The 22,472-nt window shown below is 41.9% G+C and overlaps 1 protein-coding gene across 4 annotated transcripts in view; it reads right to left on the bottom strand.

The window, feature by feature from the left end:
• Positions 1 to 22,472, bottom strand: part of LOC310772427 (serine/threonine-protein phosphatase 6 regulatory subunit 2-like) — a 146,514-nt gene that overhangs the window by 80,259 nt on the left and 43,783 nt on the right. For 3 of the 4 annotated variants that reach the window (XM_083632237.1, XM_083632238.1, XM_083632239.1), the window contains exons 2-3: positions 4,521 to 4,690; positions 3,595 to 3,829 (exon numbers count right to left, since the gene is read on the bottom strand). In XM_083632237.1, coding sequence (XP_083488363.1) covers positions 3,595 to 3,829; positions 4,521 to 4,629 — 344 coding nt within the window. In that variant the 5' untranslated portion in view covers positions 4,630 to 4,690. Of the gene's footprint in view, positions 1 to 3,594; positions 3,850 to 4,520; positions 4,691 to 22,472 lie in introns of those variants that run through there. The other variant, XM_083632240.1, reaches the window with a different exon arrangement.

The following is a 22,472-nucleotide window of genomic DNA, read 5'->3' as shown; positions in this document are numbered from 1 at the left end:
TTTCAAAAGCTACGGGGCAAGGCGCAAACAATAAACAGAAGGACAAAAAAGCCAGCACTCAAAATAAATCCTTTGGTTTTTTTTTAATACCTTCAAGCAGCAGTTTCAGACAATGGACGTTTCGGCGCAAGCCTTCCTCAGCATTGTGCTGACAGTAGACGGACATGACGTATTAATAGTGTCAAACCGGAAGTACAATCAATTACATTATCAAATACTGGAAATATCTCACACCATAAAATATCAAAAAATACAATATCAAAAGCATCAGAGAATATCGACAAACAGATAAGGTACAATTTAAACAGTACACTTGTATAGATACGGTATGTCTGTATATATTACACAGCAGGAATGCATCAATGTTTTGCAAACGAAAAGAATGAGGCTGGATGGCCACACTTGTGTTATATAAGCACAGATAAGAAGTCAACATATTTGAATAACAAAAATAAGTAAGAAAATATTAAAATAGAATTGGAAAAATACATGATAAAGTGCATACAAGTGAATGCATTGGATAGAGATACTGCAGGTCCACACATAACGCTCCCACACTGCATTACAGTGCAAGAGCATCATGTGTAAACCCACAACACATCCACCCAATGCACTCCCTAAAGGAAACAACCAAGCAAAAGTTCTTCATTCAAGCCCTTGGGGTGTTCTGTCTGCAAGGTACGTACAGTATGTATCCAAAACGCCTCTCTTTGTAACAGGGCCTTGTCTCTGTCACCCCCTCTTTAGTGGACTGACATGTTCTATACCCTGGAACCTGAGGGAACACACGTCGTGACCAAACTCATTAAAATGCCTGGCGACAGAGGACTTTACATCTCTGTTTCTAATGCTACTCTTGTGTTCTGAAATGCGAGTTTTCAACTCTCTGATAGTTTTTCAATGTATACTAGCCCACATGGACACTTCAATAGATACACAACAAATTTAGTTTTACACGAAATCCTACTCTTAATCGAGTACTTTCTTCCAGAGTGAGGATGGAAGAATGTCTCTCCTCTGATCACAGCATTACACTGAATACAGTTAAAACAAGGAAAATTACCATTCTGTACATCAGACAAAAAATGGGAGGGGCCAGGGGGGCGTGTGTAACAGTCAGCTCTGACGACCATATCTCGGACATTTCTAGCCAGTTTTTGAGCAAACAAGGGAGGCTCACCAAATAAATGGCCCACTTGGGGGTCACTTTGCAAAATGTTCCAGTGACTTAAAATGTATCTATTGAAGTGTCCATGTGGGCTAGTATACATTGGAAAAACTATCAGAGAGTTGAAAACTCGCATTTCAGAACACAAGAGTAGCATTAGAAACAGAGATGTAAAGTCCTCTGTCGCCAGGCATTTTAATGAGTTTGGTCACGACGTGTGTTCCCTCAGGTTCCAGGGTATAGAACATGTCAGTCCACTAAAGAGGGGGGGTGACAGAGACAAGGCCCTGTTACAAAGAGATGCATTTTGGATACATACCTTGCAGACAGAACACCCCAAGGGCTTGAATGAAGAACTTTTGCCTGGTTGTTTCCTTTAGGGAGTGCATTGGGTGGATGTGTTGTGGGTTTACACATGATGCTCTTGCACTGTAATGCAGTGTGGGAGCGTTATGTGTGGGCCTGCAGTATCTCTATCCAATGCATTCACTTGTATGCACTTTATCATGTATTTTTCCAATTCTATTTTAATATTTTCTTACTTATTTTTGTTATTCAAATATGTTGACTTCTTATCTGTGCTTATATAACACAAGTGTGGCCATCCAGCCTCATTCTTTTCGTTTGCAAAACATTGATGCATTCCTGCTGTGTAATATATACAGACATACCGTATCTATACAAGTGTACTGTTTAAATTGTACCTTATCTGTTTGTCGATATTCTCTGATGCTTTTGCTATTGTATTTTTTGATATTTTATGGTGTGAGATATTTCCAGTATTTGATAATGTAATTGATTGTACTTCCGGTTTGACACTATTAATACGTCATGTCCGTCTACTGTCAGCACAATGCTGAGGAAGGCTTGCGCCGAAACGTCCATTGTCTGAAACTGCTGCTTGAAGGTATTAAAAAAACCCAAAAGGATTTATTTTGAGTGCTGGCTTTTTTGTCCTTCTACTCTAAGTGAATAAAATGACAATTCTGGATGTCAGTCGCCTGTTATCCTCACTGGTTATCTCGCTGTCTTCCTTCGTTAAAAGTGCATGTTTTTGAATGGAGTTTGGTTAACGATTCGCTAAAGCTGTTTCCATGCACTTAATCGCATTTCTTTTTATCGATTGCTTTAAATGTTGTACATCGCCCTCCATGGCATAGTGAAGTACTTTATGATGGCTTCTAGACAATATCAGGCCTCAAAAAGTTGTTTAGAGCCTCTTGGGATATAGCTTTGACAGTGACGGCTGCCATTTATTCTAGTCAGCGTGCCCTGTGTTTGTCCGAGTGAGCATTAGGGGTGGGGCTTAGCGATAGGTCAATTGAGATGATAAGAACCTTAAACCCCAAGTATCAGCTGCCCCCCTGCAAAGATGCTGTCAGATACACTAATCCCAGCATGGTGTGCAGTGGAGAAGGAAAACATCAAGAAAGAGTTGCAGAATGTGAGGGAGGTGGCTGTGACGGGTGGACCAGTGTGGCGCAGGACTACTACGTGACAATTACAGTAGTCCACTATGTGAAAGATGGCACAATACAGTAGGCATTATTTATGCTGTAACTGTAATTTAAAATGGCTTTCAAAAAAATAAAACAAAAGATTTCTATTGTAATTTCAATGTGTAATGTAGTTTTCTTTTTGAAAATGGATTTCTTTTTGAAAATTGGTATCGAAAAAAGTACCCAGCCCTAGGAACACAGCTCAACTGTGCCATTGCATGTTAAATAAAACAAATAAAATTTATATACTTTAACAAAACATAATTCAAACACTTTCAATGACCCATGTGTCTATTTATACCTATTTTCAAAAACTTTCTCTCTCTCTGTCAAATTCACAAACTTTCAAGGATTGGAAGGAAGGACCCGTGGGAACCCTGTATATAATTTGTCTCTGTCCAGGTATTTTTAATTTCTAGCCAGATATAGAACGGCTATATCGACTATAACCAGACAACTCTTGTCTTTTTCACCATCACGGTAAAAAAAATAGCTAAAAAAAATAGACTCTGCCTATTGGGGGGTAGGGGTGTCAAAAATAATCGATTATAAGATGCATCGCGATGCAGACGTGCACGATTCTGCATCGATTCACAAATGTCAAAAATCGATTATTTAAAAAACAAAATAAAATAAAATAAAATAAAATATAATGGAAGTACATGCAGTTGTTTATTTTAATTATCGATCATAATACAATGCAATTCCAAATGCACTTTTATTTTAAAAGTACCGTAGCCACACAGTGAGAAAAAATAAAGTGAGAAAAAATAAATCATGTATTGCGGAAAAAGTGATGCATCAATTATCGATGCATCGAGATGCATCGATAATCGTAATCGAATCGAATCGTAGCCCTCTGAAGATTCACAACCCTATGGGGGGGGGGGGGGGGGGGGGGGGGGGGGGGGGGGGGGCTGGCCTCACTTGAAGCGGCTCCTCTCCTCCAGGTCTTGGGGAGGCTCTGTGGTGATGAGGCTGACCAGCTCCTGCATACAGTGGTCCTGGGAGAGGAAGAGAAGCAGCCGGCGGTTCTGGGCCTTGCACTCCTGCAGGACGTCGTCCTCCTCCATCAGCTCTCTCAGCGTCACGTCCTCCCTGTCCAGCAGCTGGTCGATGTGGGAGGTGGTGTGCAGGTCGAACTTCCAAAACATGGTGGCCGCTGGGATGGGGGACGCAGCCCTGGGCCACAGGACGGCGGGGAGGGAAGGGAAAGAAAACAGAGGCGGGAGAGAGGACGAGGGGAACAGAGGCAGGCCCAGCAGTGGCCAGAAACAATGAAAGACAAACGGAGGTGGGAGAGGGAAGAGAGGGGATGGAGACAGCAGCAGGGGACAAAAGTGGATGTAAATAGATGAGGATGTAAGCCAGAGGATAAAAACACTACAGGGCTGGAATGGCAATGAGGCACAATCACTTTATACCAATTTGTATCATTGTCAGTGTTTCCCCTAGGTTTGCTGCTTTTGGGAAGGGGGGGTTCAAAATTAGCCAAATGGCTAGTGAATGTTCACATTTTACCAGCTACCAATAGGTTAGGTTATGTTATTTTAAGGGGGCTGGTGAGTGAAGAAAATCTACCAGCCACTTTACCAGCATTTGGCTGCTGGCTGGTGCTAAGAAACGATCAGATTAAAACAATGAGATGGTCAACAGAACTAATGGATGTGTGCTAGGCTAACTTCAGGTCACTTCTCTGTTCTTTGTCTGACCTACGTGAAGCACAGGAGAGAAACTAACAATTGCAAAACATAATAGAGACCCTAACATGGAGCTGAAACGAAATGGATGCACATAAATTTTATGCAAATAAAGCAAACATATTTTTATTCTTGGGGGGGGGGGCTACATACCAGTGGATGAAATGTGGGTATCTTTAATCAGACCTCCCCCACGGGCAGGCAGGCATTTGTGTTTGTGCAGTCGGCAGAGTGTGTGGCGAGGCCTGGCATTTATCAGCATGGGTCTCCTCTTAGAACACAGGCCTCTTTAGGACATGGGATGCTGAGAGGCTCACCATAACCTGGGACAGGAGACAGCAGGGGTTATTATTCTATTGTGCAACAAGGATTCAGTATACATAATGTATAGTGTACAGTCTCAGGGTATATGCAGCAATCCTGAGGTTAAATTCAAGACTTTTTCAAGACCCTTCCAATAAATTTCAAGACCCCATCGCCACTTCGAGCTGTGACCGATTACATCAGCGACACACCTTTAACTAATACTTACTATACATTTTGAGTTTGAGATTGCAAAACTAAACGATGTTAGTTTGCCATAACTTCTATTAGGGCTGTCCTCGACCAAAGATTATCCTGGTCGACCAGAAATCGACCACAGCTCCGACCAATCGATTGGTCGAAAGGGGATCTAAAAATATATATATACCGTAATTTCCGCACTATAAGGCGCACCGGAGTATAAGCCGCAGCAGCAAAATTGCCGGTTTGTTACATATATAAGCCGCACCGGACTATAAGCCGCGGGTGTTTTAATGTTTTTTTTTTTTTTTGTGTTTTAATGTTTAATTACCATATGTAAGGGTTCGTGCACAGAGGGGATTGTCGGGAAAGAGATGGCTGTTTGAGGAAGCTCCCATTTATTAACATTTCAACAAAACAACATAACACAACACCACCTGTGTTTTTTTTTACAGTGCACACAGTGTCCGCGGTGTGGTGAAAAGAGGGCAAGAGAGGAAATTAAAACAGAAGTGGATTTATAGTTAGAAAGAGTGCTAAAGAAGAGAGAATTCCGTTTTTTTTTTTTTTTTTTTTGAAAAAATCCATAGATAAGCTGCACCGTTATATAAGCCGCAGGGGCCAAAAAACGGGGAAAAAGCCGCGGCTTATAGTCCGGAATTTACGGTATATATATATATATATATATATTAGGGGTGGGGGAAAAAATCGATTCACCTAAGTATCGCGATTTTTAATGTCACGATTTTTTGGATCGATCTTTTATTCCAGAATCGATAATCGCAAATTAAAAAAAAAAAAAAAAAAAAAAAAAAAAAAAAAAAAAATTTTGGGTGCTTGCAGTCAGGCCACTCACTGAACAGCAGGCCAGGCGCCGCCTACTGGTTTACTAGTGGTTTTATTACTTTATTAGTTAGTCTGAAGTAATAATTACACTTCAGGATTAAAGTGGGTGCATCTCATTGTAAAATTGGACTTCAAACGGCCCAAATCTGGCTTCAAACGGCCCAAATTTCACGCACGTTGGCCCATATCGGCCTGGCCTGCTTGGTATCTAATGCCCGGCCTGAATTATGATCCCAGTCCGCCCCTGTTTTTAACTATATCGCCCAGCCCTACTCATGATATATAATATACAGTCTCTAGTGTATGATTCAACTTTTCCCATGTTCTAATCTAGTGTAAAAAAGCAAACAAACTGAAAAAAGAAAAGAAAAAAATAAACAAAAATCGCAATAAATCGTAATATCGAATCGCAATAATCGTAGAATCGCAATACTTAAGAATCGCAATATAAATCGAATCGGCACCCAAGAATCGTGATAGTATCGAATCGGGAGATAAGTGAATCGCCACAGCCGTAATATATATATATATATATATATATATATATATATTTTTTTTTTTTTTTTTTTTTTTGCAGTGTACTTTTTTTTTCTTATTTTGTGCAGTGTACTTACTGACTACTAGGGGTGGGAATCACCAGATGCCCACGATACGATACTAAAACGATACTTGAGTCACGATACGATAGTATTGCGATATCGCCGATATTGCAATATATTGAATATTGCGATATATTGAATATTGCAATATTTCGATATATTGCGATTTCTTACTTTTTCAACTGCAAATGATGTCCCCAAAGGAAAACTTTGTCAACATCTGGTTTATATAAGAACAATTTTCTGTCTGTACATCTGACTTCAACCATTTTATTGCAGCAACATTGTGTTTGTTACAGTCTACTTATGGCTCATTTCCACCACATTTTACTGCCCTGCACAGCTCGTCACCACTCGGCTCTACTCGTTTCGGCCCGATGGACGTTTTGCTTCCACCGCGGATCATCTGCCCCCACCCACCCCCGCCCACAGCTGGTCGTCATAGCGACCGCATATCTGTCCTTCGCTTATAGCCGAAGTAGGCTATAACATAACGTTACAATTAAATCCATCCACAGAACTTTTAAACTGTTTATGAAATACTGGTGCCTCTAAATGACCTACAGTGTACATGGGCAAATGTGACAAATGGCCAGGAGAATGGATATCACTTTGTAGTTAGTCAAACTCACAGGCATGCACTGCGCTGCGCGGGGACGGGAGAGGCGCAACAGAGTGAAGCCTGTACCCCGCGGCCTCTCACCAGGCAAGACCGCGGCTTCACCAAACACCTGCTGCGGCCTAGCGGAGCGCTGCAGCCTGCACTCAGCTACAGAGCTTCCTGAGCAGCGGACTTTTTTCTCTCTCAGACAATTGAACACCCGCCACGATTTTATTTCACCGGAGGCGAAGGCAGCAACAGAAAAGACTGATTGAAATATACATAACAGAAGAGAAGGTAAGCCCACTAAACTGGTATGCAGCCGCCAGCATTGCATTGACAGTCAGTAGACAGAGTAAACACGATTCTGCCTGACCAATCAGTCGTCAACAATGTTTTCACGTCACCGTATGGTACCGGGTTCACAGAATAGAACCACAACGAGGCAGGTACGAAAAGTAGCACGACTCGACCCAAATACAACCCGGGCTGGGATAGTTTTTAGTGGTGGAATGAGACCATTTATCGAGTCGAGCGGAGCGGGATCGCGCTACTACCTGCTAGGGCTGTCACTTTTCATTCGAAATTCGAATGCAACTTCGAATGTGGGGGAGGGGTTCGTGTTCGATATGTAAATTGACTGTTCGAATTTTTTTTTTAATTATTATTATATATATATATATATATATATATTTTTTTTTTAATTAACCAAAATTAACCAACTGCTGCTTGCTGGTAATGTTAATCCCATGTCAGAAAAAGTCTCCAGATTTGTCGCGTTAGTCTCTTCTGAGAAAGATTGTCTCCAGGGTCTGAAAAGTTGTCTCGAGTTGGATGCAGCCAAGTTTGTGAGGCAGTGTTGTGACTGTGAGCGTCCAAGCTAACACGTCGGGCTGATGCCCGGTGGCCTGCAGTGGGTTGCACCAGCTGTGCGTAAGTGAAATAGTTACAACGTAGGCATAAGTTAGAACTTAAAATTTACACCTACGTCTTACAAGGTGTAAAGTCCTCCGTAAAATAGCAGTTGGCACGGATTGCAACTTGGCACCGTGGCGCATCGTTGTTTTGCGTCCGCAACGCGCTCTCCGTGATAAATTACACCCTTTGATATTTATGACTCACGCTTTTGTTTCCCACAAGCTGCAGCACTGCATACAAATTAAAATAACCGCAACAATTTAGTGAGGCAGGATGGTGGTATAGCCTACAATACTGATGAAGAGCTCACAGATAAACGTTAACAGTAATATGAACCTAAACGAACGTTACTCAATAACGTTCTCATTCTATTAGTGTTGATGAAATATGAAAGCACTAATTTGCGGTGGGCAACATGTCCTGTTTTCACTCCACTTACTTAAACAACCGTAAATAAACACCGTTTCCACCGTGCTTTTCACTGATTGGTCACAGATACTGTACACGTCATTGTCTGCGACACTATTTTGGTTAGTATGGACTTTAGGGTCTACTAGTTAAGATGTACCTTACGTCTCTGTGGTGCAACCAAACAAAGACACAACTTTAGTGTCAAACTTTGTTTTCGTTTTTTTCCTTCACCCTCCCCAGATCTATAAATATTTTTCCATGTCCCTCCCTGAGTGACTGGAGATAAATGCATGACCCTCCCTCCACCATAAATAACCACACTTTATCATATTCACACCAAAGGTAAGAAAATATGACCTTTTCCGATGATTTGGCTACGTTTGGTAGCGCCCTATGACATCGGGGGAGAGAGGGGGCGGGGGGCCTATAACGTTTAGTACCCAGCCCAATAACGGCCTCATCTCCTAGTTATAAAGCCGATCACCCGCTCAGTACCGCTCAGTCCCACTCCAGTTTCAATCACAACATGTTCGAAACAGAATGCATCGGTGCGTGGCTAATTGAGCCACATGTGAAATCTCCCAGCATGCATTGAGGGTAATACATTGACAAGAAATAGCAACCAAATCAGCCTAAATAGGCTAAGTGGTAGATATAAATAATGTTTATGTTAGCACAACATGCAATTGTAGAACATTTCAATATTGGACAAAATAAAACAATAAAAAATCAAAACACATCCCTATGTGAAACATGTATGTAATCCAGGTGCTATATATATCCCTTGCAGATTTCAACGTTATTTGGGTGAGTGACACTGATGCACTGTGATGTCCGCTCCAGCCTCAAATAAGACTTGGCGTACTTCATGTGCACGCCCACTATTTTCTTGCCAGCTGCTGCGAGAGAGAAGGAAGAGAAACGAGCATGCAGCCGACTCTGCTGAGCTCATGTTATTTGTAGTGAGCAATGCCCATTGCCCAGGCGTTTAAACGCAAATTAAAACACCCTGGCCTTTTTATCTCTTTTATTCTTTTGAGCGGAGCGGTGAGTGCGAGTGGGTGAAATCTGTATCGAGCGGCCTGGAGCGGAGTCCAGTCACCATACAGGTAAACCATAGATATAAATAGGGGAGTAAACACGAATTTTGGAACGAAAAAAGGCATTTCAAAATATATACGAAATACAAAAAATGAAAGTTGTATAACCCTCCCTAAAGCCAAAATAAAAAACACAAGTCCTTCCCCAGTACTCAAAAAAATATTTGATACCCCTCCCCCTTTCTGCACCATACCCCCCCTCTCATGAATAACAAACAGTCCCTTATAGTCCAGGCAAAGTAACTCATTTTGGAACCAAAAAACAAACTAATTGTAAAATAATTTTTTGCAGCTTAGATCATTTCTATGAGGTGTCCAGAACAACATACTAAAAGTCCTAAGAAATCCTAGTTGAGGAAATATGTTTAATTCTCATCAATCCAAGATGTGTGCCAGTAAGGCCAGACAACAATACACCCCAATGGGGCTATTTTTTTCCTTTACTCCTATCAAAATAAAACTTTATACAATGAAAGTATCCATGAAAAGCAACATTCTTTGACTTCAAATTTATCTTGTTTATGCATAGGTTAACTTACTGAATAGACATGAATGTGTTAGTTATTTGGCCCCTGTTTTACTTGTGACTTTATGGCTTATTGGACAAGTCAATTAGGCCTAGTGTTGAGCTCATTTGCATATTTAAAATAGATTTTTCCAAGAAACTTGTAAAACAAAAAAGTTCCTTTTCATGTATACTTTCACTGTGTGAGGTTTGATTGTGATAGGCTTCATTTTTTCCTTTCCTCCTATGCGGGTATATTTTGGGTAGCCTATATTCGATTAGTGTATAGCTCATTTGCATATTCAAATTCATTTTCAAAGAAACTTGTAATACAAAAAATGTTACTTTTCATGGATACTTTCATTGTATAAAGTTTTATTTTGATAGGAGTAAAGGAAAAAAATAGCCCCATTGGGGTGTATTGTTGTCTGGCCTTACTGGCACACATCTTGGATTGATGAGAATTAAACATATTTCCTCAACTAGGATTTCTTAGGACTTTTAGTATGTTGTTCTGGACACCTCATAGAAATGATCTAAGCTGCAAAACATTATTTTACAATTAGTTTGTCGTAAAACGCTACTTTGCCTGGACTATTAGGTAGTTTTTGAACAATGCAACTTCACTTCACTTGCACAAAACATCTTGTGCAGCCCATTCAGTAACTGGGGAATTTGTAAATTACTGTTATGACAAAACTGTTACTGTTAAAACAAAATTAAAATATGCTACCATTTATTTACTGCTTACGGCCTTGGAACTAAAGTTTATAGTAGCCCGGTGGCCTGGCATGGCCTGCAAAAAAAAAAAAAAAAAAAAGGTATTTTTTTACAAAATTATTAACAACAGCGATTGCTCGACCAACGTGAATCTCGTCGACCAAACAATCGACCAATCGACCTGGAGGGGGCAGCCCTAACTTCTATGCACTGTGTCTATAGACCAAATCAGCGGGATGTTTACATTTACTTCCGGGTACCCCTGAGGTCCACACATTATAATGGCGGTGGACGGCACAAACTGACGTGTTGAAGACAAAAACAGACAAAGAAGACAAAAATGGTTCGTCCGTGTTGTGTTGTTGTTTAATATCATTCATAACAACACTTTCACTAACGTTAGTGGAGACCAGACTAGCTAATTTACCTGTTGGACCAGACTAGAGGTTACTCTGTCTGTAACGTAAAAAAACAGCGAGTTTGACAGACAAACAAACATTATTAGCTAGCTAACACTACATAAAACAAACACAGAAGAAAGGCTAGATACGTCGGACAAGCATGTTTACCAACCGTTTAACCATTTAAATTGAAAGTAGTCGGCCGAAAACAACGAGAGGGTTTGACAGCATTTATTTGACAACACGCACATTTAAACCTGCCGCCTTCCCCAAGTGGTACCCGGAAGTAAATTTGTTTACATGGTGACGTCACGGTGATTTGGTCTATACAACAGAATTCAGATAGGCCGGGAAGGAATCAAGCTCAAGAGAATAAATTGAGCGACTAACCCAAAGGCAAGGTTTATTTAAACTTAAAAATATATAGTATATTAGTATATTATATATTATATATAAGTATATTTATAACAATAACATGCTCGCTCACTCACTCACACATGCACACAACAGTGTTTCCCTGAGGATCAATCTGGTGCACTCTTGAGAGCTACCCCCAGGTATTTTCACATGATCAAATCTGGCCCCCATTCAAAAAGGTTTGGACACCCTTGCTTGCCATACAGTCTCATATCACAATATTGATATAAAATCGATATATTGCCCACCCGTTAGGGGTGTCAAAAATAATCGATTATAAGATGCATCGCGATGCGGACGTGCACGATTCTGCATCAATTCACAAATATCAACTAGAACGACCACAAGGCGGACTTATGCCTCCGCCATTAGTTCATTCTTGAGTCCAAGTGGATGTTGGAGCCAAATTGGAAGAAATTGCATCAAGGCGTTTCTGTGCAGAATTGGATATTTGAGCCAAATGTGAAGAAATTTAGTCAATGTGTTACTGAGATATGGCGTTACCGAGCTTGAAAATGGCATTTGTTAGGTCACTGTGACCTTGACCTTTGACCTTTGATAACCAAAATGGAATCAGTTCATCCTTGAGCCTAAGTGAATGTTTAAGGCGAATCTGATGAAATTCCGTCCAGGCGTTCCTCAGATATGGCGTTAACAAGCTTGAAAATGGCGTTCGAGAGGTCACAGTGACCTTGACCTTTGACCTTTGACCACCAAAATCTAATCAGATCATCCTTGAGCCTAAGTGAATGTTTAAGGCGAATCTGATGAAATTCCGTCCAGGCGTTCCTCAGATATCGCGTTAACAAGCTTGAAAATGGCGTTCGAGAGGTCACAGTGACCTTGACCTTTGCCCTTTGACCACCAAAATCTAATCAGATTATCCTTGAGCCTAAGTGAATGTTTAAGGCGAATCTGATGAAATTCCGTCCAGGCGTTCCTCAGATATCGCGTTAACAAGCTTGAAAATGGCGTTCGAGAGATCACAGTGACCTTGACCTTTGACCTTTGACCACCAAAATCTAATCAGATCATCCTTGAGCCTAAGTGAATGTTTAAGGCGAATCTGATGAAATTCCGTCCAGGCGTTCCTCAGATATCGCGTTAACAAGCTTGAAAATGGCGTTCGAGAGGTCACAGTGACCTTGACCTTTGACCTTTGACCACCAAAATCTAATCAGATCATCCTTGAGCCTAAGTGAATGTTTAAGGCGAATCTGATTAAATTCCGTCAAGGCGTTCCTCAGATATGGCGTTAACAAACATCCGTACGGACGGACATCCGTACGGACGGCCGGCCGTACGTACGTACGGACGGACAACCCGGATCCATAATGCCTTCGGCCTGGCTTCGCCGGCGGAGGCATAAAAATCGATTATTTAACAGGGCTCGACGTTAACTTTTAAAAGTGGTTGCCGGAGGGGCAACCTGGCAAGAGCTTTTGGTTGCCCGAATAAAAATATGGTTGCCCAATTTTAGTCGCCTTATATTTTGAGTAATTAAGATACTATGCAGTCATAAGCCAGCTTAATAATGACGATGTGACAGAAAAGTAAGTATAATAGTCTATAGTATATAGTATAATAGGCCTATTCAGTGTGCGCACCGGGTGTAGTAGTAGTAATAATGATAATAATAATAATAATAAATTTGTGTCATTTCGTTTTCTAAACAAATCTTATTTTTTGTTTTTATAATGCATTTGCACTGAAAGGATTTAACTAATATTTGTGAACTTTCATTTTCATATATTTTTTAACAGTTATTGTTCATATTGTGCTTAATTTATTAATTAAAAGCGTATTCAGGGATACTATGATGACAGTGGTTTGGGGCCCCCACTCTGATGTTGCATAGGGCCCCAAAAGGCCCAGAAGCGGCCCTGCACTCCCTCTCTCTCTCACCCCGTATGAGAGGCTGACAGGCCAGGGATGCAAATCATTCCTCAGCACATATACGCGGTGGTAAAACGTTTTTGAAGGATGTCCTGGTCGAGGTGTATGTTGTAGGCTTGTTGTAGGCTACATGCTTTGCAGTATAGCGTTATGCTGGAATTATGCTTGAAGTTTGGACTGTCGCACGGAAATGAGAGACACGAATCTTGACGAGGAAACGTGTGTGGAGCGTTTATACACTGTGTGGGTTTCTGCTCGCGGAAGTGAGCTGGAGTCTTGAAAACTCCACTTTGTCCGCCCAGCCGCGTCCACGTAGTTACACAATAGGGCTGTCACTTTTCATTCGAAATTCGAATGCAACTTCGAATGTGGGGGAGGGGGTTCGTTTTCGAAATGTAATTTGATGTTCGAATTTTTTAATTTTTTTTATTATTCATTTTTTTTTTTTTTTTTTTTATGAACCAAAATTAACCAACTGCTGCTTGCTGGTAATGTTAATCCGATGTCAGAAAAAGTCTCCAGATTTGTCGCGTTAGTCTCTTCTGAGAAAGATTGTCTCCAGGGTCTGAAAAGTTGTCTCGAGTTGGATGCAGCCAAGTTTGTGAGGCAGTGTTGTGACTGTGAGCGTCCAAGCTAACACGTCGGGCTGATGCCCGGTGGCCTGCAGTGGGTTGCACCAGCTGTGCGTAAGTTGAAACGTAAGCTAGTTTGAACGTAAAGTCTCACTAAGTCCGAGTTTACGCACTACTAAAAATATTTGGGTTGCACCAAGTGAAATAGTTACAACGTAGGCATAAGTTAGAACTTAAAATTTACACCTACGTCTTACTAGGTGTAAAGTCCTCCATAAAATAGCAGTTGGCACGGATTGCAACTTGGCACCGTGGCGCATCGTTGTTTTGCGTCCGCAACGCGCTCTCCGTGATAAATTACACCCTTTGATATTTATGACTCACGCTTTTGTTTCCCACAAGCTGCAGCACTGCATACAAATTAAAATAACCGCAACAATTTAGTGAGGCAGGATGGTGGTATAGCCTACAATACTGATGAAGAGCTCACAGATAAACGTTAACAGTAATATGAACCTAAACGAACGTTACTCAATAACGTTCTCATTTGATTAGTGTTGATGAAATATGAAAGCACTAATTTGCGGTGGGCAACATGTCCTGTTTTCACTCCACTTAAACAACCGTAAATAAACACCGTTTCCACCGTGCTTTTCACTGATTGGTCACAGATACTGTACACGTCATTGTCTGCGACACTATTTTGGTTAGTATGGACTTTAGGGTCTACTAGTTAAGATGTACCTTACGTCTCAGTGGTGCAACCAAACAAAGACACAACTTTAGTGTCAAACTAACTAGTTTGAACGTAGCAGTTAGTGTGGACTTTACACCCTAACTTAAGACAGAACTTACGTTCAGCTGGTGCAACAGGCTGCTGGACTGAAAAAAAAAAAAAAAAAAAAAAAAAAATTTTTTTTTTTTTTAATTAACCAAAAAACTTCGAATATATTCGAACGAATTTCGGGCAATTAAAGTTCGTTCGAATTTTATTTTGGGAAAAAGTGACAGCCCTATTACACAATTCGGGGTGTGCACAGCGAGGCGAAAACCATCTGCACAGCAGCCTTATGGAGGGGCGCGTCTGCTGATTTGACTCACTTTTCCGTGCGGACACTCGCCGATGCGGGAAGCATATGAGACCTGTGCTTGTTGTAGGCTACATGCTTTGCAGTATAGCATTCGTTTTCCGTCCCGTTGTTATGCCGAGAAATGCCCCCACGGCGAAAATGCCCCCCCTGCTCTATAACGAGTGAGAGCGAGCGGGGGGGAAGGGGGGGTTGAGTAAATCTATGAAGCCTCGTTTCTTCGCAATGTCACCAGAATTTCAGAGGGTTACACACTCCAAAAACATGTCATTTCTCTGTACTTACAGGCTAAGTAGAGGGTATGATGTGAATTTACCCTGTAAGAAGCCTACTTGTACCAAATCTGTACTTAGGTTACAGGGCAAGTGTTGTGTTGTTGTGCAATTAGGCCAAATCTGGTACCCTGTACTTATAGCCTATGTAAGATTAGTCTTTAAACAGTAGCCTAATGTTGACCTACGTTGGGAGCTGTGTCTCACAACTCAAACCCCCCCCCCCCCTCCCCTCCGCTCGCTCTCACTCGTTATATACGTGAGACAAGGAAACGAGGCTTCATATTTACTCAACCCCCCCCTTCCCCCCCGCTCGCTCTCACTCGTTATATACGTGAGACAAGGAAACGAGGCTTCATATTTACTCAACCCCCCCCTTCCCCCCCCGCTCGCTCTCACTCGTTATATACGTGAGACAAGGAAACGAGGCTTCATATTTACTCAACCCCCCCCCTTCCCCCCCCGCTCGCTCTCACTCGTTATATACGTGAGACAAGGAAACGAGGCTTCATATTTACTCAACCCCCCCCTTCCCCCCCCCGCTCGCTCTCACTCGTTATAGAGCAGGGGGGGCATTTGCGCCGTGGGGGCATTTCTCGGCATAACACCGTTCAAAGACGCACGGGTATTTCACCTCAATGACAATTTCCTCGTCCTTTGTTTCTGTGCGGGGCTGCGGGCGGACGCGGTTCTTCTTGCGTCTTGCAGCCGCTGTGATTGTGTGCGAGCAGCCCCACCTGTCCGAGTCAGTACTCGTTAAACATACCGCACGTGCAGCATGCATCACGTAGGTTCCGACTGGTAATTAGTAACATCGTTTCGATTGTAACAGCAATAAAATGTCACATATATGTCACTCACAACAAGTATTAAAACATTTATTTGGTGTATATTTTGCTGTTTGCTGCTGTACATATTTTGTTGCATGTTAAATCGTGGTTGCCCCTGGGGCAACCAAAGACCAAGAAATGGTTGCCCCATGTTTTTTTTGGTTGCCCGGGGCAACCGGGCAGCCGTTAATGTCGAGCCCTGTTTAAAAAAAAAAGAAAAAAAAAAAGAATTAATAATCAAATCAAATATAATGGTGGAAGTACATGCAGTTGTTTATTTTAATTATGGATCATAATACAATGCAATTCCAAATGCACTTTTATTTTAAAAGTAGCCACACAGTGAGAAAAAAGAAAGTGAGAAAAAATAAATAATGTATTGCGGAAAAAAGTGATGCATCGATTTAAGATGCATCGAGATGCATCGATAATCGTAATCGAATCGAATTGTAGCACTCTGAATCCTAATCGAATCGAATCGTGAGGCCAGTGAAGATTCACAGCCCTACCACCCGTACGGTAATATTGAGTGCCAGAATCAACCTCCCAATGATGCAATTTGCAGAAAAAGATTAGATTTCATTGATTATCAATCACTGCTTTCAACGTCTTTCTGATATAAATGTTTTATTTGTACAACCAGATCACCCTATTGTTTCATTTTTACAACCAGATCACCCTATTAAATAAACAGCGTCATGACTCAATAACGTTACTTGGCAGAGGGTCGCTCGTCCTCGTCAAACTGACGGTGAAAATGTTTGCTGTCACAAAATAAAAATCGTTTGACGACTTATTTGAGCGAGTGTAATTATGTTATCGATCACATTTGCTACCTGTTGCTCTTTGAAGTCGCGATGTTTGTCGGCGTTTGGTCAGCTCTCTTCGCCAGTTCGCCTCTTTCGCACTTTTAAACATTGTTTACAGACGGGCTATGTAGTGTCCATCCCTGTCAGTAGGGCTGGCACGGATCACGGATAATCCGTGACCCGTACGGATCAGCCCCCACGGTTCGGAACGCGGTTCGGAACGTCAATGGTCCGCGGACCCCCCCCCCCTTCGTTTCATTTAACGTTTAACGTTAGTGTATGAGAACGCCCAGCGCAGCCAGACACAGACAGGCATCATCATGGCAAGCACAAGTGAGCTTCCTCATCCCTTGTCGCGCTGTAAAGTATCTCTGAAGGCTGTGGCTAGTGGCTACTAAAGACAGCGTCACACAAACTTATTTCAACACCTCTGAAAAAGCACAGGAATGCGATCAGCGTGTTGCGCGCTGCACAAGATAACGAGAGCCACAACACACACACACACGCACACGTTTCACAAACACATTATCACCGGACGGTGAAATGTTGCCTTAGGACACATAACAACAAAACAACACGTGGGGCCACTGAGTAGCTTAACGTAGCATCAACGTTATATTTCCAGACTGACCTGGTCTGGTCTGTAGGTCTGTACCCGTGTCATGTGACTGGTGCAAGCAACAGCCATGAAGTTAGGCATAGCAGTGCCACCTAAAACAGGAAGTTGGGTTGTTCTGCCTTCAGAGTAAAAGCATACATTGTGTCACTTATGAGAAGAAAAAGAAATTTGAGCTGTGCAGGGCAACACTTTTGAGAGAAAAAATCTGATATACATATTTTTTTGCTGATCCGAAAAATCTGATCCGTGCCAGCCCTACCTGTCAGCAACGTAACATAAGCAAAATAACTCTTTCGCTCTCTAGACCGGACAAGACCGCATGCGCTCACAGCAGCCATGTTTGTTGTGTTGAAGCAAGCACTGAATGAGAGGAGGGGGGGACGGCCAAAAGAAAAAAAAGAAAAAAAAATTGACGGTGGGACGTGGATCAAACCCTTTTACATCTCCTATAAAAATATGGGAGCTATTGAATGTGTATAACCTATTTTACCGACCCACTAAGTGGCGACAGTGCTCTCCAGACTAGAGAAAGCCGAGCAAAAACAGCAGCGTGAGGAAGCCATTCTCATGAAAATGGATTGGCGAAAACGCTTTCGCTTTTGCGCTGGGAGCTCACGGTGGGGCATTCCAAAAATAGATTCTGGGTGCAACACACTTTGAAACACCAGCAGAAAGCCCAGAATCGCACGCAGCTTCATCCCAGCTGAGCTCACAACCGAAAACCCAGAAACGAACGAGCCCCATCCAGACTCGCCCGACGAGCGGCCGCCAACAGCCAGGCAGCACAGACAGGCAGAGACTCGCCTGTGACAAACGCTGCAAAGCCATCAGAGACACACCCACGGAGGGAGGAGTTTGAAGGAGAGGGGGGTGGGGGTGCTGTTATGGAGGAAATTACTGTTCAGAACTATATTGTTTAGATGTCTGATGTCTCACTGATGCCAAAAATAAATAGTTAAAGTGACTGTTCTATCGAATTTCACAAAAATGCATTTTTCTCAGCTTTCCTTCTCAGACGCTGAAACCATGCTGTATTCAACTGCTAGAGCTGCAACTATCGATTCTTTTAGTAATCGAGTATTCTACCGAATAATCCATCGATTAATCGAGTAATCGGATAAGAACCCTTTTTTGTGTTTTCAAAGGCTTATCGTAACTATACACCAAAAAATAAGATAAATCTCTTCAAATAAACAACTACATTAGTTTCTTTCTTAGAAAAAACAACATTTCTATTTTTAAATTGCATAGAACTGGCAGTGTCATCTTTTCAACCTGACGTTTGAGTTCTTCCAGTGTACAGCAACCGTTAAATAATATGAATGAATGGCTTACTAGCTAGTTTACATCGTTCATTTACCTTACAGCTGCATGAGGCAACTTCACACATTGCTGCTTCCAAATGGCAGCGGGAGATAACTGAAACATTTGAACTTTAAGACCCAGAAATCCTGTAATGTGATGTCAGTAAACTGTGCACAAGCACGCTGGTCGCTGTATGATAGCTTCACAACAAAGGAAAATGGAAGAGTACACACATTAGTGGTTTATATTGGAACACTTTCAAACTTGCATGCAAAAAGGGGGAAACCACAACCAAGTTAAATTGTAGAAAACTGTATTTATTAACTCAAGGTAATTGCACATAGCGTAAATTCCGGACTATAAGCCGCACCGGTGTATAAGCCGCACCTGCAAAGTTGACTATTTTTTTCTTATATAAGCCGCACCGGACTATAAGCCGCGGGTGTTTTAACACATTGAGTGCCAGCCATTTTTTCATCCTGTAGGTAAGTTGTGCCAGGGTTTTTTTTGAGGATTCTGGCTCATTTTTAGGGATGCACGATATATCGGCAATCATATCGGTATCGGCCAGTATCGGCCGATTTTTTAACATATCGGTCATATCGGTATCGGTCAGATGTTGCAATGTTAATATCGGTTATCATTATCAGCCAAATTCTTCACATTGATATGAAATAATGCAGTAAATCTATGATTTATGGGCTTTTCCAAAGGCTTTGCAAATAAAGAAATGCATAACTTTTTCAAATTCAGTGTTAACATGTGTTTTTCAGTATGTACAAAATGTGATGATCATAAAAATGTGGTTTTATACAGATCATATCGACATCGGTAAATATCGGTTATCGGCCATAACAGCAATGTTAATATCGGTTATCGGCATCGGCCAAAATTTTCATATCGGTGCATCCCTACTCATTTTACAAGAGCCGAGGATTATTTTCTGTTAAGAATTCATGAACACCAATCATCTAAAAATAACTAATAGAATGTGTGCTTTCTCTGTCTAAAAGAGTTAGTTTGCAGAGTTAGTAGTTATGTAGATATTAGCCGTTGAGTACAGCATGGTTTCAGCGTCTGGAAATTTATTCAGAGATAAATGGCTTTTTGTGAAATTCGATAGAATAGTCACTTTAACCATTCATTTTTGGCATCAGTAAGACCGTCAGACATTCTAAACAATAGTTTTGAACAGTAATTTCCTCCATAACAACAGGAAACACCCCTCTCATTCAAACTCCTCCCTCCGTGTGTCTTCTCCTCCTTCCTCCTGGCTCTACAGCGGGCGTGTCAGAAGCGCGTTGCTGCTGCCTGCCTGCCTGCCTGCGTGCCTGCCTGCCTGCTTGCCTGCGTGCGGACGCTCCTTGTGCGAGTCAAGATGGGCCGGGGAATGCGTGGGCGATGGGCAGATGTTGATTCTGGCCTTTCTGAGGTGTTTCAAAGTGTGTTTCACCTATAATCTATTTTGCAAATCGCTCTCCGCTCTCTGTGTGCTGCTGCCTGCGCGGCCGCTCTCGGGCAAGACAAGTCTGGAATGGATTACTGTAAAATCGCCTCGCCATTTCCTTGAATGGCTTGCTCCCGCGGCAGTTTTTTCTTTGATTTCGCTCGTCTGGGGGAGCACTGTCAACACTTAGTGGGTCGGTAAAATAGATTATACACATTCTCTTGCTCCAATAGTGATCTCGAAGATGTAAAAGTTGTTGATTGATGTCCCACCGTCAAAAAAAAAAAATGTTTATGTAAGACGAGATATCTCGGCTCTGGCACTCAAGCGTTGGATTATGTAAGACGAGATATCTCGGCTATGGCACTTAACGTGTTAACACATTCACTGCCAGCCTTTTTTTTTTTACTGTAGGTAGCTTTTGCCAGAGGGTTTTTTTGAGGATTCTGGCTCATTTTACAAGAGCCAAGGATAATTTTCTGCTTGGAGTTTGTCAACACAAAGTTCACAAAAGTACTAATAGAATGTGTGCTTTCTCTGTCTAAAAGAGTTAGTTTGTAGAGTTAGTAGTTATGTAGATATTAGCCGTTGAGTACAGCATGGTTTCAGCGTCTGAGACAAAAAGCTGAGATAATCGCAGTTTTGTGAAATTCAATATCAAACAGTCACTTTAACCATTTATTTTTGGCATCAGTGAGACATCAGACATAAACAATATAGTTCTGAACAGTAATTTCCTCCATAGCAGCACCCGCACCCCCTCTCCTTACAACTCCTCCCTCCGTGGGCGTGTCTGGTGGATTTCAGCAGCGTTTGTCAGTCACAAGCCAGTCTCTCCTGCCTGTCTGAGCAGTGAGCAGCAGCTTCCCTCTCTGGCGGCCCCTCGTCGGCGAGCGTGGATGTGGCTTAATCCGTTCTTGGATTTTCGGTTGAGAGATTTGACGAAGCCTTGTGTGACTCTAGGCTTTATGCTGCGCGCTTCAAAGTGTGCTTTCCACCCAGTCCACCTTTGGAACCCCCCACCGCCGTGCGCCCGTGTGAAAGGTTTTCGCCTACAGTATGAGAATGAGGCTCGTTCGCTTCTGGGTCCTCGGTTGAGCTCAGCTGGAATGCGTGCGTTTCTGGCCAAACAACACTCAATAGTCTGAGCACCGTCGCCACTCAGTGGGTCGGCGGAATGGATTGCACACGCCCGGCGGCTCTAACAGTATAATAGAAGATGCAAAAGGGCCAGATCAACGATCCACCGTCAAAAAAAAAAAAACGATTTTTTTGACGTATCAATACGTCGCTGGCAGTCAACGGTTGGATTCTGCTTGACGTATCAATACGTCGTTGGCAATGAACGTGTTAATGGTATTTTTATTTTTTTTATTTTTTTATGTTTAATTACCATATGTAAGGGTTCATGCACAGAGGGGATTGTCGGGAAAGAGATGGCTGTTTGAGGAAGCTCCCATTTATTAACATTTCAACAAAACAACATAACACAACACCACCTGTGTTGTTTTTTACAGTGCACACAGTGTCATACAGTGTCATACAGTGTGGTGAAAAGAGGGCAAGAGAGGAAATTAAAACTTATTATAGTTATATAGGATTTATAGTTAGAAAGAGTGCTAAAAAAGAGAGATTTTTTTTTTTTTTTTTTTTTAATCCATAGATAAGCCGCACCGTTATATAAGCCGCAGGGGCCCAAAAAGGCCAAAAAACGGGAAAAAAGGTGCGGCTTATAGTCCGGAATTTACGGTATTTACTGCTTTAGTTTTAACATGAAGCCAACCAGTGCTTTTTTTTCTTTTTTCTGTCATTATTGAGCGAGGTGACGTAATCTGGGCCTTGCCTTGCTAAGCAGTGCCTAAAAAATAAAATAAATAAAAATAAATGTCTCTACACATACTGGTGTGTATTAAACTAGTGTCTTCTTCAGCTCAAGTCCAAGTCAAGTCCCAAGACTTTGAGGGCTGATTTTTTTATATATAAAATATTGAAGAAAAAAAAATCCAAGTCCCTCACAACACTCTCTCTCCTTCACTGCCTACTTCCTTTAGCCCTTCACTTCCTCTCTCCTTCACTGCCTACTTCCTTTAACCCTTCACTTCCTCTCTCCTTCACTGCCTACTTCCTTTAGCCCTTCACCACTTCACTTCCTCTCTCCTTCACTGCCTACTTCCTTTAACCCTTCACCACTTCACTTCCTCTCTCCTTCACTGCCTACTTCCTTTAACCCTTCACCACTTCACTT

This window comes from Poromitra crassiceps (genome assembly GCF_964638095.1).
Source record: "Poromitra crassiceps genome assembly, chromosome: 2".
Lineage (NCBI taxonomy): Eukaryota > Metazoa > Chordata > Actinopteri > Beryciformes > Melamphaidae > Poromitra > Poromitra crassiceps.
This window is presented reverse-complemented; position numbering and strand designations above follow the sequence as displayed.